At 40.9% G+C, this 24,458-nt stretch overlaps 2 protein-coding genes across 9 annotated transcripts in view; both read left to right on the top strand.

Annotated features, from left to right (window-relative positions):
- The window catches only part of abcc3 (ATP-binding cassette, sub-family C (CFTR/MRP), member 3), a 50,044-nt gene extending 41,020 nt beyond the window's left edge, over positions 1-9,024 (top strand). For 2 of the 8 annotated variants that reach the window (XM_042082464.1, XM_042082470.1), the window contains 9 exons: positions 42-355; positions 2,362-2,561; positions 3,368-3,494; positions 4,283-4,384; positions 5,313-5,459; positions 6,452-6,610; positions 7,454-7,620; positions 7,967-8,161; positions 8,480-9,024. In XM_042082464.1, coding sequence (XP_041938398.1) covers positions 42-355; positions 2,362-2,561; positions 3,368-3,494; positions 4,283-4,384; positions 5,313-5,459; positions 6,452-6,610; positions 7,454-7,620; positions 7,967-8,161; positions 8,480-8,591 — 1,523 coding nt within the window. In that variant the 3' untranslated portion in view covers positions 8,592-9,024. Of the gene's footprint in view, positions 1-41; positions 840-2,361; positions 2,562-3,367; positions 3,495-4,282; positions 4,385-5,312; positions 5,460-6,451; positions 6,611-7,453; positions 7,621-7,966; positions 8,162-8,479 lie in introns of those variants that run through there. The other 6 variants (XM_042082471.1, XM_042082465.1, XR_006027074.1 and 3 more) reach the window with 6 other exon arrangements.
- A 7,032-nt stretch (positions 9,025-16,056) lies between these two features.
- wfikkn2b (WAP, follistatin/kazal, immunoglobulin, kunitz and netrin domain containing 2b) lies at positions 16,057-19,478 on the top strand. The gene is made up of 2 exons (XM_042083007.1): positions 16,057-16,611; positions 16,902-19,478. Exons 1-2 carry the CDS (start codon positions 16,414-16,416, stop codon positions 18,411-18,413), a joined length of 1,710 nt encoding a protein of 569 aa, XP_041938941.1. The 5' UTR covers positions 16,057-16,413; the 3' UTR covers positions 18,414-19,478.
- The last annotated feature ends 4,980 nt before the right edge of the window (positions 19,479-24,458 follow it).

Here is a 24,458-nt window from a genome sequence, read left to right as displayed (position 1 = left end):
TGCCCCCCCCCCCCCCCCCCCCCCCCACCCTCCACAAACAGGTTTGCTGATTATTGGCACCTCTTTACTCTGCCGAGCCTACAGCATGCTGAAGGCGTCGCGCGACACCCACCAGCACATGCTCCAGGGCGTGCTGCGTGCGCCTCAGGCCTTTTTCGAGCGCACTCCCACTGGGAGGCTCCTGAACCGCTTCAGCAAAGACGTGGACACAATAGACACGCTCATCCCAGACAATATTGATATTTGGATGCGCACTTTCTGGTACACTCTAGATGTGCTGCTCATATGTTCTGCCCTCACCCCTCTGATCTTCATAGTTATAGTGCCGTTAATGCTGTTCTATTGGTGGGTCCAGGTAAATAGGAATTTACCGTCTGCTAACTCGTTTTTATTTATTTTTGTTGTTGTTTTTGTTTTGTTAATATCTGACAAGCATGCTATAGAACATCATATGTGTTATCATTGTCTAGTTTTGTCTTATTTTATGATGGAACTTTTTTTGTATGAAGTCTTTTTGCCACAGTTGTAGCATGTGATTTGGTAGTAGATAATCTTTTGCTATTTTCTTTCTTTCTTTTCTTTTCTTTTCTTTGAGTGGCTAGAGAGTCGTGGTTCAACAGCAAGGAGTGAACCCTGACTCAGCTGTGTGAAAAACTGCTGTTCTTTTACCAGACCTCCATCTGAGCACCACACTGTGTTTGGTGTCTTATTGAGTGTTATGTAGATCAATCACCCCTGGTGGTCAGAGTTGGAAGCTGCACTTGCAGGATAACTGTTACTGGCTTCTCCATAACTTTCCATACCAATTGAAGTCATATTTCTTTCTATGGATGAGAGAGGTGCATATGTTTTCATATTTGAATTGATTTCTTTGAGTTTGTCATAGACATTGCCTGACTGTCTGGTTGAAAGAACAGTGTGTCGTAGTAGTTGTAGTAGACTTTTTTTCTCTGTTGTCACAGACCAGTATTTTGATGTACGGGTTTAATGTATCTCTAAATGGCTCTCTGCATCTTGCCTAGATTAGGTTAACATTTGATTGCAAATGTGTCTACTAAACTCACTAATGCCTACCATCCATATCAGGCAGAAGCTTAACTCGCTGGGAGCCCTCTCTTAACTGGCTGCTTAACCGTCATCATTAACTAGCAATGATGGCAATGATCAGATTGAGAATCTTCTCTTCTCTCTGAATCAGCTGCCAATGTATAGACTTCGAACAGAATTGTATATTTAACCCAACGTATAGCCCCATGACTGTCGTCGTGGAGATTCCATGGTAACACATGGACAAAAACCATACACATATCAAGTATATGCTTAACTAACCATAACCATGATCAAATAGAAGGCCATGAGTCCTTTGAAAGAAACCGCTGGTGATTTACAGTAGCTTGGTGCATGTAGGCCTGCTGTACTCCACTCTGACTGGCAAAACATTAGCTGAAAACAGGGTTGTGGGTTTTTTTTTTTTTTAGCCTTGCTACTGCTTGTGTAGTGATTTTCGTTTTTGGATCAGTAGTTCTATACTGATCTGATACTGAGTTCTATACATCTTCTAAACATCTCCGATCTTAAGGAAGTAGGTCACCGAATCTTAGTTCAGCTTCATTTGATGGAATACTAAGCTTACTACCTCCTACCTCAACTTGTTTTTGTCACATTCTTGCTTTTGTCTGTTTGATACTCTTGCATGTTGGTAAGCTACTGTGCCTCTTCTTTTCTTTCAAATATTTCTGTTGTTGCTTTCAAATGCTTTTTGCATGTTTTCTGCTGGGCCTTTTAACATGTCCATAACTCTTTAAAGTTAACAGTTTCTTCAGTGCAACAAGGGCAAAGGAAATGTTTTGAATTTTAATTTTCTGTGCAAATTGCCAGCTACAGTACTAGTACTGTAAAATTGCAATGTTAAGTAATCAATGGTAATTATATAGCAATTCTATGGTAATTTATCATTTATATTTTCTCCTATTACAAAATATTTAGTATTTATGTATCCATGTAATGAATCTGCTGTAGCATTTCTGATGAATTGTATGATTGAAGAATGACTTTGGGAAACCATCCTCATCAGTTAAACATTGATGAAATTGGATCTTATTTTATGCATTGACACTTGACACTCGACAGATTTCAAATTTCCTCAAATTTCAGACTTCATAATTACTCTGAAAATGGTTTCCCTCAGTCTTCCCCTTTTTGCCTTTGATGTGTCAGCAGCGTAGCTGTTGCTGACCAACATTTCCAGCTGTACGTGCAGATCTTACACAATGTATGTCTCTTTCTTCATATCCCTCCCTCTCCTTCTCCCCTCACCCTCTCCTCATCCCCCCTCCATCCCCAACCTAATCTCCCCCATAGAGATTTTACGTTGCCACGTCGCGGCAGCTTAAACGGCTGGAGTCGGTCAGTAGGTCGCCCATATACTCCCACTTTTCCGAGACCATCACGGGTACTAGCGTGATCAGGGCGTACGGGCGAAGCACCGCCTTCGTGCTCCTGAGTGACTCCAAAGTGGATGAGAACCAAAAGAGTTACTACCCGGGTATCGTGGCCAACAGGTAGGTGTGGACTCACTCACGCAGTGGGTCTCAGTCCCTCCCCTAACATGAATATCAGGAAAAACTGTCTTTGTAGGTCAGTCCTGAAATTACTAGGAATTGTAACAACCATGGAATTATTTGTAATTTGATGACTGTGTGAAACAGTCTTTTGGCTGACAATTCTCAAAGCCTCTTAATTTTCTTCTTGAATGCCTTGAAATACATTTCAAAGAATTTAATAACTTTAATAGCGGTGGAATTAATCATGATTTGATGACTGTTTTCTTTGTCTGAGAATGCTCAGAGATATTCAAAGAAACCAATGCAATGAGTGGAAAAGTAAACCAATGAGTGGACAAGTAAAGTTTTTGGCCATTGCTAGTGCATGCACACTCAATAACAAACTGCAGTTTAAATGCCTCCTGCCTATAATTTGCCCAAATTGTGTTTGTGTGTGTGACTCATAATTATGCCACAGGGCCCAATTGAATTTGGCTAATACAGGCAGCACACAACAGTACACCTTCACAAACATATTAAGTCAGACAGGTTTGTCAGTCAGAGTGAGTGGGTGGTTACGTTCTCTGCCATCAGCGTGGGCATCAACATGGGCAGGTTTTTTTGTGCTTTGGTGCCCACGCAGGCCCACGCAGGCCCTTGTACAGCTCCGCTCCCTGCGCAACCTCTAAAACTCATCCTACCCACAGCGTGGGTGGCGTTTAGCGAGAGTTTGGGTATGAGTCAGCCCCCTCCTTTGGCCTGACCGCTCCTGTTGTCTGTGTGGTTGCTGATGATCCTGATGTTGGCTTGTGGTGGGTGGACAGGTGGCTGGGCGTACGCATCGAGTTCATCGGCAACTGCATTGTGTTGTTCGCCGCCCTCTTCGCCGTTCTGGGGAAGGACCATCTCACCGACAGCTTGGTGGGCCTCTCCGTGTCCTACGCGCTCCAGGTGAGTCCGCACAATGCCTGTCAATCAACCCTGCTCTCATGACCAAATAAATAAACAAACAAAGAAAATAACTTAATAAAATAAATAAATAAATACATCCATCCGTACATCCATCCATGCATGCATACATACTGTACATACATACATACATGCATATACACTGTATACATACATGCACACTGTACATACATACATACATACTTTTTGCATGTACCCAGTCAACACCCGTGTCAAATAAATAAACCAAAACAAAAAAATTAGATAAGCAAACAAATAAAAAAGGAAAATACTGTTTGCTTCTGTGTACCTACCATGTATCTTCAGCTAGTCATTTGACCTGAAGCTTAAAGTCTGTTTGCTCTAGAGGGGAACTTACTCCATGAAGCCGGCAGGTGCTGCTCTCTGAGCACAAGCCAGGAGCGTTTCAGTTCAGTTTGCAGACTTGTTTGACAAGTTAATACAAGGTGTTCGCAACACTGAATGCTTCACACACAGCAAGTCATGTTGTTGTGTCTGCATTCAGTTTAGAGTTTATTTGTTTTTGGCTGCCGTGTATTAGCCAATGATTGTAAAAAACTGGTACACAAATCCCCAATAAAATTTTAATCTTAATAAAAATACATCATAATAATCGTAAGCCATCCTCCATGCCCTCACATCCTGTCCAGTCAACTGTGTATGATGTATAATAATTATTGATGATTGTTTACTTTTAAATGAGTCATTAAGCCCCCATCATATATGGCTGTACGGAAATATAATGCATCTGTAATGTGTCTGTGGCACAGGTCACTATGTCATTGAACTGGATGGTGAGGATGACGTCTGATCTGGAGAGTAACATAGTGGCAGTGGAGCGAGTGAAGGAATACTCCGAGACACAGACTGAGGTAAGTCGGACAGCCAAACCTCTCTCTCTCTCTCTCTCTCTCTCTATCTATCTATCTATCTATCTATCTATCTATCTATCTATCTATCTATCTATCTACAGTATCTCTCTTTATTCTCTCTGTCTCTGTCTCTCTATTCTCTCTCGTTTTATTCTCTCTGTCTCTGACTCTCTCTCTCTATTCTCTCACGTTTATTCTCTCTGTCTCTGACTCTCTCTATTCTCTCTCTCCCTCTCCCTCTCTCTCTCTCTATTCTTTCTCTATTCTCTCTCTCTCTCTCTCTACAGTATCTCTCTTTATTCTCTCTGTCTCTGACTCTCTCTATTCTCTCTCTCCCTGTCTCTCCCTCTCTCTTCCTCTTTCTTTCTCTGTCGCTCACATACTTGCATACGCGCACAATCACTTTATCCATTCGCTCCACCTCCTGTTCTTTGCTGTTGAGCAGATTCATTTCTCATTTTTGAATCTGATTTGATCTCATTACACATAAAACGACAATAAAAAGTAAATATGTGGCAAATATTAAATGTTTATATGTATTTGTGTTTTTAACAGTTTTAAGAGTTATTAAATGAATATTATGTTATTAAGAGTTATTAAATGAATATTATGTTGATAATACTTGCCATGAATGCAATGCAGCACTGACCCCCAAGTGAACAAGACTTGTGTAGCATGCTGTAGATTACCATTCATACAGATGTGGAATTAAGCGCTCCCATCAGGTTAAAGACGAGTAGACCCTTTACATTATCGTGTGTGCCTCTATTTGTCTATGACTAGTACATGGTTGCGGAGCTTAATTGTGGGAAAACATTTGTATGACCTATTCCCTATTTTTGTTTGGCTTGTGTGTGTGTGTGTGTGTGTGTGTGTGTGTGTGTGTGTGTGTGTGTGTGTGTGTGTGTGTGTGTGTTTGCATGTCTAGGCTCCCTGGGAGATCGAGGATAAGAAGCCCCCCTCAAACTGGCCTCCACAGGGGAATGTGGAGTTCCGGGACTATAGTGTGAGGTATCGTGAGGGGCTGGATCTGGTGCTGAAGAACCTCTCGCTCCAAGTCAAGGGCGGAGAGAAGGTGCGTCCCATAAAAGAAGACTCTCACTCTCGCTCTGAGCACTGTAGTCCTCTTGGACCAATTCATGTTTTTAAAGTGTTGCACAGTACAGTTATAGTGCATATAGCTGATTTTAGAAAACAGATATATAAATAAATGTATTAGTTTACTGATTAATGAACAATAAACACAATTATATTTGTTTTAGTCAGTCCAGTAGACCTGCCCCATGACTATTGTTGGATTGCAACACAATTAAACATTTCCCTTGATAATGATGACAAAATTACACAGTGATTCTGCAATACGTGCCAATACATCATTGTATTTGTGTAACTGAAGATGACAGACACCTAAAAGGCAAAAAGCAGGAACTGTGTGTATGTAATCGCTGTATTGTGGTGGTTCAACTGAAATGAAACAGTTTAGGTAAAACAGAGAGTCAAACCCAGACAATGTTCTGTAGACTGTTTATATTAATGCAGTACCAACTCAGTGTCAGTAGACTGCAGTAGCAATACAATTCTATTATGGGGAATATAGTCATATTAAATGTGCCTTTTTTATTTTTGCTGTAAAACATACCGGTAATACAAAATGTACATCAATTTGAAGTAAGAAATTACTATTTTGATACCTAAAATTACTAATGTATCCTGATATAGGTGCTGGTGATGCACAGTCCTGAGGATCAGTCAGTCTGAAATTCACATTTTGCTGGATGAAGCAAACAATTTATAATCTCTCAGCAAAGCATATCTGCTCTTTTACATAATACATGAATTATTCATAATTCATAATATCTAAAATGGAGATTTTAGTTGTCTCTACCCTTGGCTGTGCTTATTTGTATGCATTAGTGAACATTGAAGGGTCTGTATGTGTTAGATAGTTTTCCAGGCTCTGTATACAATTCAGTCCCCAATTATCACTGAAGGAATTCTTACCAATTTCCCATTTCATACATTTTTTTTTCATTCTGTTTTTATCGTTCTGTCTTTCCCTCCTCACAGATTGGCATTGTGGGTAGGACTGGTGCTGGCAAGTCCTCCATGACACTCTGCCTGTTCCGCCTACTGGAGGCTGCATCAGGCGACATCACCATCGACGACGTCAAGATCGCCGAGATCGGCCTTCACGACCTCCGCTCCAAACTCACCATCATTCCTCAGGTCCGTCCGACCCCCCAGCAGGGCCCCCCAGCATCCTCACTGGCTCCACCTTACCATCACCCCCTGCTTGTTTCTGTTCTTTATGTGTCTTGTTAATACCGACATTCCACTATAAATTTCTTGGCCAAATTTCAGAGTTTATTATTTCATAATAGTATAACATTTGGATTTTTTTCCCCCTTGTGTTTGGCATAAAACATTCCTATTGAGTGGTGCCATAATGTGTAGCATTGTAGTTACTTACCTGTGCTGCATTTTAAAAGGGCCCTGTGCTACCCCTAGGCTAACAAAACAAGCTTGTAACATCTCCAGAGGCTAATTAATGCTCTTTCCCTACATAAAGCAACCGTAACTAATTGGTTATAAGTTTGCCTGCCAGATTGTAAAATATGGTTTAAAGTGTGATTTGTGAAATGGTGTGCTCTTATTTTGGTATGTGACCTTGATTGCCTTGTCGAAATTTATTTTCTTCAGTCAACTACAGACAGATATGAAACATTACTGTTGTACAGCAAACTATTTGTATAGACAACAGTCTCTTTGATTATTGTTGTAGAGGAAGCCATTGGTTTACGACCTCCGTGTTCAGACAAACTTCATGTTCAGAAATTGTGTAATAACTTGGAATCTTCCATCCATGTTCGACATGCTCTTTCCCAACTCTCCAGGCTCACTGTGTCATTCTTCCTCTTCTGGTGTCTCTACATGTATTCCCCATAATGCCACTCTTGATCGTGTCTTAAAACACAATAGTTGAAGTCAACTCCAACATTTCCTAAGAAAGCCTGTGTGTGTTTTGTGGGGGACACACTCTGTTCTAATCATGTCCCCTGTGGTCCACAGGAGCCTGTGCTGTTCTCAGGGACGCTGCGGATGAACCTCGACCCCTTCGAGAAGTACAGCGACGATGACCTCTGGAAATCACTGGAGCTGTCCCACCTGAAGAAGTTTGTCAGTAACCAGTCATCCAAACTTGACCTGGAATGCTCTGAAGGAGGAGAGAACCTAAGGTACTTTCACCACCACCAAGCCGTGACATGCACCAAAGACAAGAAAATGAGGGATTATCGAAATGTCTCGACAGTCTCGATTTTTGACAGTAATAATCTGCATTGACTTTGCCATGTTGATTGATTCATAATCCTTTGCTATCGGCAGCAGAATTGAAAATTGAGAAAGCTATTTATAACCTTTCCGTTAAAAATGGCTAAAAAATTATTAAATGTAATTTTTTTATTCTATCATATTTCTAATACATAGAATAACTCAATGTTCATTTGGAGTAGTAGAATAGTCCTGTGTGGCTGAATCTGTGTGTGTGTGTGTGTGTGTGTGTGTGTGTGTGTGTGTGTGTAGTGTTGGCCAGAGGCAGCTAGTGTGCTTGGCCCGAGCACTACTAAGGAAGACGAGGATCCTCATCCTGGATGAGGCGACTGCCGCCATCGACTTGGAAACAGACGACCTCATCCAGTCCACCATCCGAACACAGTTTGAAGACTGCACAGTGTTCACCATCGCACACAGGCTCAACACCATCATGGACTACAACAGGTATCAGCTTGACCTGCAACTCCAAATACAGCAGAATCATACACATCCATGAACATAGGGTCATAGTCAGGTCTGATTCTGTGTGAAAATAGGTTACATGTCATTGTAGAGATTCATGTTGCTGGGTTGATACAATAAAAAATTATTGTATTGTAAAAATTATTATTTAGTTCAGGACTATAATAGTGCTTTCCATGAATAATGTATTTAATTGTGAATTAATAAACGGTGGTTGGCTTTGGGATCTGACATCAATGTGTGAATTTGGGTGATTTGGTTTTGTTTCCCTTTTATGATGCCTCTATTTCTTGTTTGCAGAGTTCTGGTATTGGACAAGGGACAGATAGCAGAATTTGACACACCGACGAACCTTATTTCCCAGAGAGGAATCTTCTATGGCATGGCAAAAGATGCTGGACTGGTTTTATAACATGGTGACCTCTCTCACCCTCTCCCTCTTTCTACGTGATTTAAACAGTGCCTTCAGACAATACCGAGTGCCAGTGAATGTACGTGTCATTTTTATACACAAATGCAAAGCCAGGACCCATTGTCATTTTTATGTTTGTTTGTTTTTGTTTGATTGTATACAGTATGTGTTTGTATGTTTGTGTTTTCTACAGAAACCTACAGTGCCACTGTTATTTGCGATGAGCAAATTCTGATAAGCCTATCTATTTTTGTACTGTACTATTTAAGTTACCTTTTGCGAGTTGTTCAATAGGGAAAAATTTAGTCTCAGTTATGTGTGATTCTTTTTATAAAAAAACAAATCAAAACAAATATAAAGAACAAAAAACTTGAATTCTATCGCCAAAATTGAAGTGATGTCCATGCATTTATTAAAAAAATGATACTCTGTGTTTCTGTGTTCTGTCGATTATTTTTGAAATGCATGTGAGTATACATAGAGAAAAACCTCAGTTTAAAAGCGATCATTTGAACTCCAAAAAATGTTCTAATAGCAACATTTAATTTTTTGTTCAAAATATCGAAGTACCAAAGGTCATAGTTGTAGTATGTAAAGTTTATACATACAAACACAGACCAATTTCACTGAACAGATAAAGTACACGCACTAGAAAAGAACATGAATTTTGATACAATATGGCCAATACCCCAACCGTTATACAGTTTTAATAGTTGCAGTTGGATAAAGCTCAGTATATGTGGCGGTCAGATTTCCATGGTCTGGGTTTAAGAGGAAATATGGCATAGATTAGGGAACTATTCATACAGTCTGTTGCAAAGCATATGCCATATGAGTTTGAGCATATGGTGGTGATTAGTCTAAGAATTATGCTTGAAGTTTTGTTCATTTGTTTGTTTGCTTGGGTGCATTGGATCGTAAAATATAACTAACTAAATGGAAAAGAAAACATTTTGTCAGAAGCTAATTTGGTGTCCACTTTGAGAAACTCATTTACGTTAGTGTTCTTATTGTATTACAGTATGTAACAATTGGTAGTTTTTTTCTGGTTTATAAACCCTCACAACCCTGACAATTTCAGCAAAGCATTTTTAGTTAACTACAGGGGCTTAAAGTTGTCAGGCACTCTGCCGGAATTCAAACGTTGGTCAGGCTATTTAAGATTTGAAAATAATTATAGATTAAGGTTTTGAAAATGTCTGATCATGTCGGCCACAGACATTATCCTTGCTTTAATCCCTGCAGTCAGCACTATTATCTGCATTCAGTAAAAAAATGAACCAAAAATAGCTTGATTTTGCATTGATTTACTTGTTTGATAGACAGCTAGCTTTATAACTATTATTTGGTCGCTCGAGGTACCTCTGCTCTTGTTAATTGTTCATTTCATGTTCAACATGTTTTAGTTTATCAGCTCAACAACAAGAGAAGGTTCCAGTCGGTAAAAAGCATGATTCAAAATGAGGATTAAATTGTTATGATACCAGGAAAAAAATAATACTGTATTAGTCACAAGTATCAAGTCTTAGTGGAAGTAATATATTAAAAATAGAGTTCAGCATTAGAGGTATAGCACAGTCAGCGTAGAGTTTCTGCATTCTTGGACTGATGCATCATCAAGATTTATTTTTGATCATTTTTTTTCTGGCCTAATCTAGAATTGTACAGTTGGTTTAAAAAAATGGATTACACTTGAAGGTATCTACATAAGAGTGACAGTTGTTGTTGATGTTATAAACATAAACAAGTCATAAACGTTTATGACATAACGCTTCTGTCATGTGTTATGATAGTTTCATGTGTTCATGACAGTGTCATGTAACCCTTATGTAGATACCTTTTTTTGTAATTAACTAAATTCATATTCATATCACACCCGATGTATGAAACCACAGGATAGCAGATGTATGTTTAGCCATGTAACCCACTTCAAAAACCTTTTACAATTTTCCTGTCAGTGCTTCATTTCTCCTTACATTTTAATAGATGCCTGTCATTCCTGCAAGAGCTACTTTCAGTCAATTCATTCCATAGGTGAAATATGACAAGTCACACAAATTTGGCCAGCCAGTCAAACTGGACAAATTAAGGCAATCGTTGACATTTTATAATTGAAGTCGAAGCAAGAAGGTAACAAACACTGACTGACCTTTTTGAAGGAGCCCTCTCTTTGAAATACCATCGTTTGATGTTTTAAATAGTTTTATATCCAAACCTGGCACTTGAAAATGGCTTAATTGAAAAATGTCAGCATGCGTTTCAACACATGTTGATGTTCAAGGAATATATCAGTGCTTATATAGATACCACTACCACACAGTGACACACATGCAGTCACTGGAAAACATGGAACTGTTGAATATCGAATATCGCTGTGGAAAAAAGCAGGTACGTATTGATGTAGAAAAAGACATTAATTTATAGTAATAAAAATGATTGGAAATGCTGCTTTCATGTATAGACCAAAGTGTCAACTTCATTTTTAAAAAAATCCATTAAATGGAATCATTAATTTTGTGTGTCAAACATTTCATCAAGGAAATTGCTCAATAGAATGAGATGGCCTCACAAAAATCCTTACAATGCCTTCTGTAGCTATTTTTACCCCTCGAATCAAGCTTAGTCATGACTTGTTCGCCTGTGCCAGAGCAACATTCATCATCTGATATGAATCGCTGCTGTCTTTAAGGCTCCTAGTGAATGACAAACCCCTGGCGGCGACCACAGACTTCCTGATGGGAGAGCAGTTTGCTCTCAGATGCATCCCAGCATGATCGCTTCTGCCGCAGGTCGAAGGACTACGTGTGATGGAGCCATTTCATCAAGGCATTACTAAACAGAGTAGGATCATCTCTCTTCTTCTCAGCCAGGAGGATGATGAGAGTGGTGGTGGGGGGGGGGGGGGGGGTGCACTCCCCCCACTCCACCCCACCACCACCTGCACCATCATCTCTGACAGTTGACGAAGCAGAGTGACTGGCTGATCCCAAATGTGCTTGGATGATAAGTAATGTCTTTCCCCTGCAGCCAAGCCACAATAAACATGAGAAAACTTGGCACCCTCTTGTCTCAAAAGCGCCCAAAAGCACCTCGGGCCGAGAGATTAAATTCAAATTTAGAAAAGAGGAGAGCGAGAGAATGTGGGGGAAGTGGTGACAAAGCAAGAAGCTCCTTAACCAGCTCAAAAACAGAGAAGCCATTATCTCTGGAATCATCTCCGCTGTCAGTCAGTCAACCAAATGTTCTCCGTTGGATGTCTGAGGTGAGGAGGATGTCTCCTCACCACCCTCCCCCACGATGTTCGCAGCGCATATTCGCAGCGGCTTCAGGCTTGCTGTGGTGTTTTCTGGGAAATGTGATGAGTGAAGCGCTGCCTCTCTTGCCCTGGGCCCCTAGTGAAGGTGTGAATGCCTTGGTACTTGACATGACAGAGACATATCAAAGTATTCTTGGTCTGTGTAGGAAGTTACGGTTAATCAGCAAAAATGCCTTTGTGTGTTATTTTTAGTTTCTTTAAACTAGTAATGAGTTTAGAAAATAAAATTCCATCACATGGCAATTGGTCATATATGTTCAGCTTGTGGTTACTCTTGTATAAACAATTTAACAAAAACATTTGTCATAAATTGAGGGCATTAGGTGGAGTTAGATTTGGTGAGTTAATAAATAAACTTAATATTTGCACTTGCATTTACCAGCCCTTTTCTGTGTGTATGTTACAAACATAAAGAGATGATCATGAACCTATTCATCTTCAAAGCAAGTTAGATATGATATGGAACCACACATACTCCGTACTCAGAAAACAAGTGCAAAATTAATAGGAATGGTTTGCAGACGGATTTATCATGGTGAATCTAAAGAACCAAGTTCTCTTTGTTGCAGGAATCCATTTACTAATTTAATGTCACGGGCAAGATCCTAAGATCAAACGCTGGTGGGTCAGTTCACCGCTCCCACATGCCACACAATGGATGTAGTTCATGCATGAGATACTTTGTTCATTGCCTGACATTGTACTCTGCCCACTGTCTAAATTAGGGCTCCTATTCTGTGGAAGTTACCATTAAACAAAAAACATGCATCTGTCCAAATGGAAAAAAAAGATGCTTAAGGGTGTCCACATCCACATGCATCATTATGAATCTTAATTACTCTTGTTTCATTTCCTATGTGAATGAATAACTGAAATAGCCAAGGGGCAAATTTCGGTTCAATACTGGAAGGCCCAGCGCAATCACAATTTCTGGGAAATGACATGTTCAGTGAGTATAAACAAGTCTACTCCCACTCACTGTGTTGAATCAGTGAAAGTATGAAAGCTAGTGTGGGCATAACACTTTATAGGGGGATCATACTCACACACGTACATAAGCCTAGAGTTTTGCAGCCATTTACACAACCTTGCTATTTCGGTCCTTTAATCTCTAGAAATAATCAGGCTATTATTGTCTGCCCATTCATACCCTTGAGATGCATCTTTCCACACTCTGTCTTAAACACTGTTTGACAACAGTTTACTCAACCTGCTGCCAAAGGTATTTCATCAAAGATGCTGTGTTGCCCTTATAAGAAGGGCACATAAGGTGAAGCCAACTCCGACATGACAGACATTAAAGAATGCGCTACGCTCCAGCGATCCATCACAGGCAGACGTGTCTGTTGATGATAACACTGTGTTCTCCATGTGGCAAGTGATTAAAGTGGACCCTGAGACTGGCTCCATGTCAGCTGCCGGCTACTGCAGTGGGTCTGACTGACCTGATGAAAGGCTGTGAACGGGGAAAGGCTCGTCGGTTAAAAACGTTATGTTAATGTTAAGCAGGGTTTTGTCCCTTTTTTTGCTATTCATTGTGGGATTTTCTGTACTACGAGTATAGTCAAATGCCTTTGTGTCTCACCATAATAAGCTGTTTCATTCATACAACCACAGGTAAATACAAGGACTAGACATTTGGTCTTGTCTGTTTCACTATGGCCTTAAAAGAGTTGTGTGATGGGTTAAACAAAATATTAACCTACAGGGTTTGAAAATGCATCATGGTTAAAACTGACATACCAAACTAATCATTGCCACCAGCCTTGCTGACTGCAGCTCATTTTGTGTGTATAGAAACTGCATGCTACAGCATACACACTGAAGGAAATGAAAGATTATGTAAAATAAACACTGCTAACCCATGGATTTATTTTGCCCATTCTGCCATTTCATTCCGTTTCTGGTCTTTCATTTTCAAGATCAAACACACAAATGGTAAAGAAATAGTTTATTTTATCAGTACACAGGTAGGACACATTCCCAAAGATAATATTTTCCAGCTTCTCTTCATTATCTTGATCTCCATGGTCCCTCGAGTCATCTGTGAACCTTATCAACATTCCGACTGGATTTCTTCACATATATCACACTTCACATATACCTCACATATATCAATGTTACACGCTTGTGCTGTGTGGACTAAAAACAATTTCACAAATGCTGATTAAAGATCTTTCTGTCTGCTGTGTCCTCATTTGACATCCAAACGCAACCGATTGTGCTCTCACATTTCCACAAAGGGTATCTGAGGACAACATTTTTTTTTCATGAACGGGCGCCTGGAGGAAGGCATTTGATTTACTGAGGAGCTAATCCATGGCATCAACACAAGTATTGTAAATGCTGATGCATTGCATGTGTGATGGGGATTAATGGGGTAAAACAAAATTGGTCTTGTGTACAATATAACTTGTTTTTACATGCCACTATGAGCATTATTGGCTTGCTTTCTGCATCTACTAACAAATGTTAGTTTGTTGTTATATATATATTAGAACAACTACACATATATGTGCATGAAAAAAGGCGTATAAATGAATATAAACATCAGTTATGGCAGTTATAAATCATATCGCTTTGACAACCACTAAATACTGCAGATATAGGAGATGTGTTCTCCTTGATTCATTTTATTCTGTAGAACACCACTTACACACAAGAGTGTGAGAGTACACACAAAGTTTTGTTCAACTTCAGCACCAACTTAGATCAATAAACATATTAGAAGACTCATCTAACAGGAATCAGTTCCTAAAAATGTGATAGTTTATTATTATACATTGAGTGGAATTAATCATTTAATAATTGTTTTTTTACCATTAAAAAAAAATCAACCAAATGTTGCATCAAAAGATGCTGGACATGCAGTTATTACCCCCAACAGTCTCTAAATAAAACAAAATGTGATATAAAAAGTCTCAGCTAAATATTTTTCATAGCACAAAACACAGTGGTGCTCCTAACAAATTCAGTCCAAAGACTCCAAATCTCCACATCTCCATACTCTTTTAAAAACATGTTCATTTCGAGGGATGTCACGCTCTAAAGAATTGATGGATATTCATATGACAGCACTCGTATGATTCCTGGGGATGAGTTTTCTCAGAATGTCACAAGTGGTCCTTCCTGAGAAACAAGTGTGGGCATCGTTGTGTCCTCAGTAGAACCCTGGCCACATTCCGTGCATTAGATTTGGGTTATGGTGATTTTTTTTCACTCTGGATTTTTCACTTTCTCTTTCTTACACTTCTGAAGCATACAAATCCCACATGGGTTGCAAAGATGAAAATATCCTCCATGTGTTCCTAAAGTGTTTTTATAGTCCATTATACATTCATGTCCTGTTGAAAAATGCCCCATAAAAGGGGCTTGTAAATAAATTAAAAATTATCTTCTACTGGAGCAAAAGGCAAGAGTTTTGTGCTTTAGTTATTTTTCATACTGAAAGTTAGAGACTGCTTCAAGAACATAAATTTAATATGTTCAAGTTCAAGAAATTTCAGTTAAAATAATATGTATGTAGGGGTGACTTTTGTCAGACAATTCTACTTAATTAGCTGTTTATTCAGTGAAGAGAAGCCATTTCTAAAGCTTTTGAGGTATAGTAGCCTATCAGTAAATTTCAAACAAACATGATGATTTGACATTGATTGATTACTGTATTATACAAAATTTGTTATGATTGTTCAAATAAGAAGCCATATCATAAAATAAATATGTATAATTCAGTTATTTATCAGTCATCCACAGCTGTTGGTTTAAGAACACCATGAAAGGGCGAAACAGAAAAGTGAACAGGCGTACAAAACAAGTGGTCTTAAATTATGAATATCCGTCATACCATAAAGACAACATTCAGTCAATCATTTTGATTGTTTTCATTTGATTTGATTTCCGTTTTTGATTAAATGTTTCTTTTCATAAATGTTTCGATATTTGCAGACTTTATTCAGTGAGGCGGATGTAGGCTAGACTCTTCTGAATGTGTTAAGCGCAAAGCTCGCGCACTGTACAGAGAGCCCTCTCCTCCTGTTGCGTTGAGTGTATGAAATGGCGCGCAAATGGTTAATGCAAGTCAACAGTTTCTTAAAACAGGCAGGTGTCCTGCCAGTACCAACCCAACTTTACGACAGATGTTTTTGAGTTTCTTTTCAGAACTCAGAAGCCATTTATAACTGTCATTTTGCGCGCAAGGACGAGTTATGTGGTCAGGCTAATCGCATGTGCCGTTATGGACAAGCAGTTCTGGTTGACAGTATCAGAGTATAAATACCGCGACTTAATCTTTCATACAACCTCAGAACAGAACTGAACAGATTTTTGCTTGACCTGACACTGCTGCGACAACAACCAAGCCAGCGCTAATAGGCTACTGAGATTTTGCACCAATTGAATTTTTGAAAACTTCACTCACTTCTTAAATTAACTTGACCACTTTCAAGCAAATTTCAAGCACATTTTTAAGTGCCTAGGCATTATCCATTCAGTATCCATTTTCGAAAGATGTGGTGGATGCTGTATCCTCGCTGGATTTGGTTCCTGGCTGGACACTACGTGATTTTCCACATGGATGATCGCGTAATGACCATGACTTTGCCTAGAGTCACGTACTCTCATGCGGGCATCTGTCCCAATGACATGAACCCCAACCTCTGGGTGGATGCTATGAGTACCTGCACAAGAGAATGTGAATCAGACCAGGTGAGTTTTTACACTTGTAATCAGACAGATTGAAGTAGACATTTATGCTTAATGCATTATAATTATTCTATGAAGCTTCAAGCTTGGTGCTGTATTTTTGTTGCATTTTGTACAGTGATGTTTAATCTGTTTTAACTGTGATTTAGTATTTATTACATTTTAGAAGTTTTTATCTACATTCATCTTTAGTAGATATATTAAGAATACAGTGAAGTTAGTTAAACCACTTAAAGACATTGAGAAGCAAAACTTAACATTAATCAAAGGAATGCTCTCACTGCTTCACCAAGGAATGTGAAACTTTTGAGAAGTGCTGCTCCAATGTGTGCGGAAACCGAAGCTGTGTGGCGGCCCGCTACATCAGAGAGGGGAATTCGGGTCCCGTGGGGATGCCCAAGGAGGCCACCTGCAACAAGTTCATGTGCACGCAGCAGGGCTCCGAGTGTGACATCTGGGACGGCCAGCCCGTGTGCAAGTGCAAGGACCGCTGCGAGAGGGAGCCTCACTTCACCTGCGCCTCCGACGGCATGACCTACTACAACAAGTGCTACATGGACGCCGAAGCCTGCTCCAAGGGCATCTCGCTGTCTGTGGTGACCTGCCGCTTCACGTGGCCCAACACGAGCCCTCTGCCTGCAGGCACCACCGCCCGACCGACCACCCCTCTCCAGCAGCTGACCACGCCCGTGGACGTCCAAGCCCCAGTCTTGGTGGGCACCCCTGCCCCCCAGTCCGTGTACGTCGGGGAAACGGCCAGCTTCCTGTGTGAGGTGGCCGGCAGGCCGCGGCCAGAGATCACCTGGGAGAAGCAGACGGAGGACACCGAGAACGTGGTGATGCGACCCAACCACGTGCGCGACAACGTAGTGGTCACCAACATCGGCCAGCTTGTCATCTACAATGCCCAGCTGCAGGACGCCGGTGTCTACACCTGCACCGCCGCCAACTCGGTCGGCTCCGTCCAGGCCCACTACCCCTTGTCGGTGCACCAGAAGGAGCCGGTGAAGAGGGAGGAGCGGGCCAATGCCACCCAGTTCCCTGCTGAAGAGTGCCTGAAGATGCCCGACAGCGAGGACTGTGGGGAGGAGAGGCTGAGCTGGTACTACGAGGCCAAACAGAACAGCTGCTCCACATTCACCTACGGCAACTGTGGGAAGAACCAGAACCACTTTGACTCGTACGAGTCATGCATGCTGGCGTGTCGGCCGGAGCTTGGTGCCCCCTGCACCCAGCCCAGCCTCCAGGGGCCATGCAAAGCCTACGAGCCACGCTGGGCATACAGTGCCGCCCTGCAGCAGTGCCAGTCCTTCATCTATGGCGGCTGCGGTGGCAACGACAACAACTTCAAGACCAAGGAGGCCTGCGAGGATGCATGCCCCTTCCCCAAGAACCACCACTGCAAGCCGTGCAAGCCGCGCCACAAGATGGTCACCAGCTTCTGCCGGGCCGACTACGTCATCCTAGGCCGCGTGACGGAGATGACCGAGGAGCAGGACTCGGGCCACGCCCTGGTGACGGTGGAGGAGATCCTGAAGGACGAGAAGATGGGCCTGCGCTTCTTCGGCAAGGAGCCGTTGGAGATCACGCTGCAGAGCATGGACTGGGCGTGCCCGTGTCCCAACGTGACCGCCGCCGATGGCCAGGTCATCATCATGGGCGACGTGACCAACGGCATGGCCATCCTGCAGCCGGACAGCTTCGTGATTGGCTCCAACGTGAAACGCGTGCGCAAGCTGCGGGAGGTCATCAACAAGAACACCTGTGACATGCTGAAAGACGGGTGGGTGGCAGTGGTAGCATAGTGGTTTAGGAGCTGGGCCAACAAGCAGTAGCATGAAGAGTTGTGGGTTCAATTCCCCGCTGCCACCGTTGGGCCCTTGAGCAAGGCATTTAACCCCATGTTGCTCCGGGTCCCTTGTAATAGAACTGACATATGAAAGTCACTTTGGAAGTGATAAATAAATATAAATGTAAAGAGTTCATTCAGTGAGACCTTGCAACATGCATCACGTATCAACAGATTACATTGATCAGATTACTTGTCGTGTTTTAGAGATATATCCCACAAAAGAGGCCCTAAAGCATATACTAAGTTCATTGACAACGAAAAACTCAGTTGAGTTGATTGAAAACTAAATACTGTTTGTTGTTACTGTGATTTGTTCCTTGTTTGCATTAACCCTTTTACCTCTGCAAGTTTTTTTTTTTTTTTTTTTTTTTAAACATCTCTTACTGTAGATACTTGCTTTCCACAAAACCTCAGAACAATGTTGCAGGTCAGGAACTGGACCTCTTATGTAAAATTGTGTTCACAGGAAGCATGTTTTAGTATCCCTCATGTTAGAACGAAAGAACATGTTTGTGGACATAGGAAGCATTAATCAAATCCATGTGCGTGCTCAAATCCCTGGGAGATTGTTCCTCACTGTTCCCTCTGCTTCAAAAGGCACCCCATGCCTGCAATATAAATTTAAGTTGTAGAGGCCGGATCTTTAAAAGGACCTTACTGGAAATTAATTCTTTGTTGTGGTTGTAATTTAACAGAGAAAAAGTCATATTTTTGTAATAACCATTTTTGTATACTTGTTCTTGCATCTCACACTTTGGCCTGTTTAAATGGAGTTTGACAGCTATATTTGTAATGTAAAGTTAGCTTTTGATGATGAACTTGCACAAGTTGTATTATATTTTCAGTAAAACTTACCACTCGCTCTGCTCAGATTTGAATGTAAATACATAAATTTATAGCTATCAGAAGCAGGTAGTTTGCTATATTTGCTGTATTTATTTGGCCTTTTCACTCTCTGGGATAATAAAAGCCTATTTATCATTCCTTTAGTATAATTCAAGCACATATCATTTAAACATTTCTTGTGGTAATGTAAACATTATATACATTATGTGTGTATTTATATATTGTTTAAACAGAACATACTTAAGGTAAAATAAACATTTGGATTCACTTTTATACTGCAGCTGTCTTTTTTTTAAAGTCTTCGCTTCATTCATTATTCCTTACATAGAGTCTGTCTTTCATATCACCTACCACATACAAATATCAGTGTCAAAATAGTGCCACCATGCCAAGAATAACAGACAAAAATGTCATCAGAAAAAAACATCTGTGAATGTCATCAGTGTAGGTCCCTGTTCATTAATTAGGCCCCCTGCCCACCCACCCACCTCTCTTTCCCCATCCTCCTCACAACCTCACCTCAGCCTTAAGACCAAAGACACTGTAATATTTCCAAGGAAAGGAAGGGCCAGGATGAAAGTAGGTGGGTCTTTGACATACTTACTGACACACATACACACATACACACACACACACACAAAGACACACATATATATATACCGGTACACAGAAAGAGACACACACACACACATTATCACCGACATCCTACAGAAGGATCTCCTCATAATGTGGGCCTCTCTCTGTTGATGTACAAACCTCTCCTTTGCCTTCTTTTTTTGTCCTAATTTCTCCCAGCAGATGGGGAAAAAGGCTCGGCTCACTGGTCACACACTGAGGAACAGGGAGGGCTGAGGCGGGTAGTGAGGAGCTCTGGAAGATGAAGGGCTGTTTGGATATGGGGTTTGAACTCTGTGGCATATCCAGTTTCTTGGCAGATGTTTCCTTAGTATTTCAGGGTGGGCTTCAAATGTCTACCCCACCACAGGTGTATGCATAGATGAAATGCCAGATGGGTAAAAAGAAGGTGTACTGTATTGTTCCAATGTGTTGCTGACTATATTTCTTCATGGTAGGTTATCATCAATAAGAAACAGCCCATCAACCGATTTATATTTCACAACTAGTAAAGATAAAATCTCTTTTGTCTCTTTTGTATTGAATGGTTGGTTCACTGGTTTTGACTTGAATTGGATTTTTTTTTTATTGAATTCAAATTTTGAATGGAGTCTGCCCATCTATAGCCTAAATTTGGTCTTTGGTCCTGGATACAGTTCCTGTCCAACGTTTCAACCCCAGCCAGCGGTCTTTACGGTTCTGAAACGGTACAGCTGGGTCCATGCAAAAGCCAGATCTCATCATGACCTGAAGAAGTTCAGTGAGTCTATGCACATGACAGGTGGTCCTGGATTCTGGGTGGCATGCGTGAGAGCAGAATGATAAAGGAGACCTGGGAATATCACTCTCATCCCTCTCTCCCTCCCTCCCTCCCGTCCCATTCCAAACCAGTGGCTTTGCGTTCCCTCTTACGCATCTCTGCTCTCCCTCCTCGAAACAGCAATGATCCATTGCGCCATCAAATCGTAGCGGTGTCATAAAAGCTTAGGTTTATTGTGTTTCGTGCCGTGCTCCTGCTCCATGTAACGACTTGAGGGTCGTGGCAGCATGCAGTCATGCTTCTGTGTGTATGTGTGTGTGTGTGTGTGTGTGTGTGTGTGTGTGTGTGTGTGTGTGTGTGTGTGTGTGTGTGTGTGTGTGTGTGTGTGTGTGTGCCACGGTCGGGTGTGTTCCTCTGAAAGCACGCCAAGTCCATTTGCGATTGATTGTTGTGCAAAGCTCCGCTCCCGAGGATGTACTGGGTTCGTTCCTATAGAGCTACCTCTGTTTCTTCCATCTGGTCCTCAAAGGAAGTTAGTGGCATACTCCACATGTCTGTTTTCCACATTGGCCAAATTATTACAAGCCTAAGGACGAAGGGTATGATAACAGCATAAACAATTAATCATTTTAATATGCAACATTTGAAGGCTATATAAAGCATTTGATCTGGTAATTTCATTCAAGTGATTTATATAGAAATCTATCATCAATGTATCATTAAAAACACAATCCTGTCAATCTAAATGGAAATACATTTCTGCTTCAAGGAGCTCAATATATTTCAAACATAAGCAGTGGTCAGTGTCCTTGGTAAAATCAAGGCAGTAAATCTGTTTTACCTATCACATGCTAAATTCATGGTGTACGGGGTTAGTTTGGGATAGAATAGGACTATCTACAGAAGAAATGTAATTTAAATAGAATATACACTTTGTTGCATTATTGCCTTAAAGCATTTATACCACAAGGAATAAAAGTTCTTTGTTTTGCATATGTGCACAATATCTATTATCAGATACTGTTTATATCTATCACACCTATTATATTTTATCACATTTATATATCCATCACATACTTCCAACCATATCTATCATATCTATCTAACCCTGTCTATCACAGCTCAACAGTATTCACAGCTCAACAGTATTCACTGATGATAAAATCATGTCTCTGTGTATTACTGAGTACTTCTTGGAAGTAAACAGAAGAAAGAACTAGGACATTTTCCTTAATGCTTTGAAATGTGGCCAACACCACAATAAAAGTCCACTTATAAGATATGCTTCCTCAGAGGTGTTCAACAGACAGACTGGTTAAAGAATGTCAATTAGTCTTGATGATTTTTTGATGATCAGCAACAGTAGCTTGCATCAGCCTAATTGGAATGAAATGTTCCCCCCAAGCTTTGTTGACATGCATTCCAGTACCTGCCGATGCACATGCTCAAGTCTCTCACATTTTAAAGTGTGTAGGTGTAGGTGTGTAGGTATGCACCTCCTGACATTCAAGCTCTGTTTTTGCTTTCTCTGTGCTGCGGAACCACAGGGAGGCTGTGGCCCTCTCTGCCTTCCCCGGCCTTGGATCTGCCTGGACCAGTTCACAACAGTCTAGCCCAGAGAGGTATGAAGGGCGGAGCGGGTGTTAGACTGTATACATACAAACAAAAGCACTTAAACAGTATGTGGGAGGAAGATAGAGAACATAGTGCACTATCAACACAAGACTGGTGGAATGCCGGGCCAAGTAGAGGTGTTGGTGCCATGCAATGTTGTATCGTTTGTATCAGGCTTTAGTTGAAACAAAGGATACTGGTGAATGTATGACATAAAGTTGACAACAACCACAGAGGTATGGAGGCATGGGCATACCACCAAACACCTGCCTACTATCATGTAACAAGAAACAGGCAACATCAGGTAAAGCATGATAATTCCTTTAACAAAATTAAATTAAAGCTATTAACACAGTATTCTGTACCTGACCCCCTATGTGTGTGTGTGCTTGGTGCTGTTCCCAATGTGTAGGAGAGGTCAAAGGCAATTTCACAGCTTGTGACAATGAAACAACTTAGTAAAAGTAAAAACACTGCGTTGTAACATAGAGATAAAGCATAATGCTTTTATTTTTGTAAGTATCAAGCTCTGTGTGCTGGTGTATCACAGTAGCAAGCAAGGGAAGCGAATTTGTTTCATCTCAACTCAAAAGCAGCGCTCTAAGTCAAGCACTAGGTGGCCAGTGCAGAATGCATCTTTATATGTTGCGCAGTGTAGCCTAAATTCAGTTTGTTGTCAGACGTCTGACACCAAATTACGGAGCCCCTAAGGGGACATGAGCAAAAAAAAATCTAAAGTTTAGTTTCATGTGCTCACGTGAAACTTTCATGAGTTTCAGGTGAGCACATGAAACTTTCATGTGTGCACATGAAAGATTCACGTGAGCACATGAAAGTTTTGTGTGCGCACGCAAAACCTTTTCACATGAAACTTTCATGTGCGCACATGAAAGTTTCACAGCATAGAGCAATGCAAAAGAGCAAAAGAATAAAATTAGTTTTTGTGCTGAAAACTACACCAATTTGAAATCACGATGGTTAGAGAATGTTAAATATGTTCAATATCCCTAACGGAATGCATGTCTTCGCCAAAAATGACAAAATACGATGTTATATTAATAATGCAAATGAACGGCAAACTTTGAAATATAGTCTGAAATGAGATGTTATTATCATTGACATTGAGACAAAAGGGGTATACAATAAAATCCGATTGTAGCTTACAGCAGCCGACTATTTAGGTTAAGTTTATAACGTTGTGGACGGCCACCAAGCGTCTTCTGCCCCACGGCTGCGCGCGCATCTAGTGTTGTTGGTAAAGGGAAAAAACCTGTGTATAGCCTATCTGACCAATAGTTTCGGAGCAGCCAAGCGTTCAAGAATCTTTACTTTTTAGAGCGGGTGATGAATAAATGGATATTGAATAATAAAAGTTGGGCTACTTAAGCAAGCTAATATCCTAACCCAGAACACCAGTTCTGCGTGGAACTATTTGTATTAATGTATTTTGGCAAGTAGCCTACATTTTAAACTGCTACAGCAAAATTCCCTGATATTCCATGACTTTGCCCCAAAAATGATAAAAATTCCCTGACTTTCCATGTCTGGAATAGACTTTCCAAAATTCCATGATATTCCAGAAATTCCATGACCCGTGGGAACCCTGACCGTTTTGTAAGCTAGGCTACTGGAACAGGGAGTCTAGGCGTGCCTTCTGAATTCGCGATTCATCTCCAGTGTAGGCCTAATGGGTGGAGAGCAATCTTCGGTGCCGACAAAGTCGTTATAGGACTGTGATATAGCCTCAAATGTTATTGACGTCTCGCCTTTGGCTGTTTGCGAGAGTGCAGCCTCTCAAGATATTTTTTTGCTAATCTGAAGCACAACAGAAAACAATGAACCTACCCGTTTTGAATACAACAGAGGGTGAGTCCTCCTTAGAGTGGGCCAAAATATATTGTGTAGGCCTACGTGTATGAACTTGTTGTCCATTCCACTACAAGCCGAATGCTAATGTTACCAGCTTAAAAAATAGTTGGAAATGACTACACACTCAATTCCCAATTCATAATACAGTACAAATAGTAGGCCTAACCATTGTGAAACGCAGTGCATTTTTTCATGTCCAAAATAGCTTAGGCTACTGCATTCCTGCATATGAACTATAAGGAATTACTTAAGACAGCTTTGATATTCAAAAAACTGCAGTAGTTTTTTGGTTTG

The sequence above is a fragment of the Alosa sapidissima genome, chromosome 24 (genome assembly GCF_018492685.1).
Source record: "Alosa sapidissima isolate fAloSap1 chromosome 24, fAloSap1.pri, whole genome shotgun sequence".
Classification (NCBI taxonomy): Eukaryota; Metazoa; Chordata; class Actinopteri; order Clupeiformes; family Clupeidae; genus Alosa; species Alosa sapidissima.
This window is presented reverse-complemented; position numbering and strand designations above follow the sequence as displayed.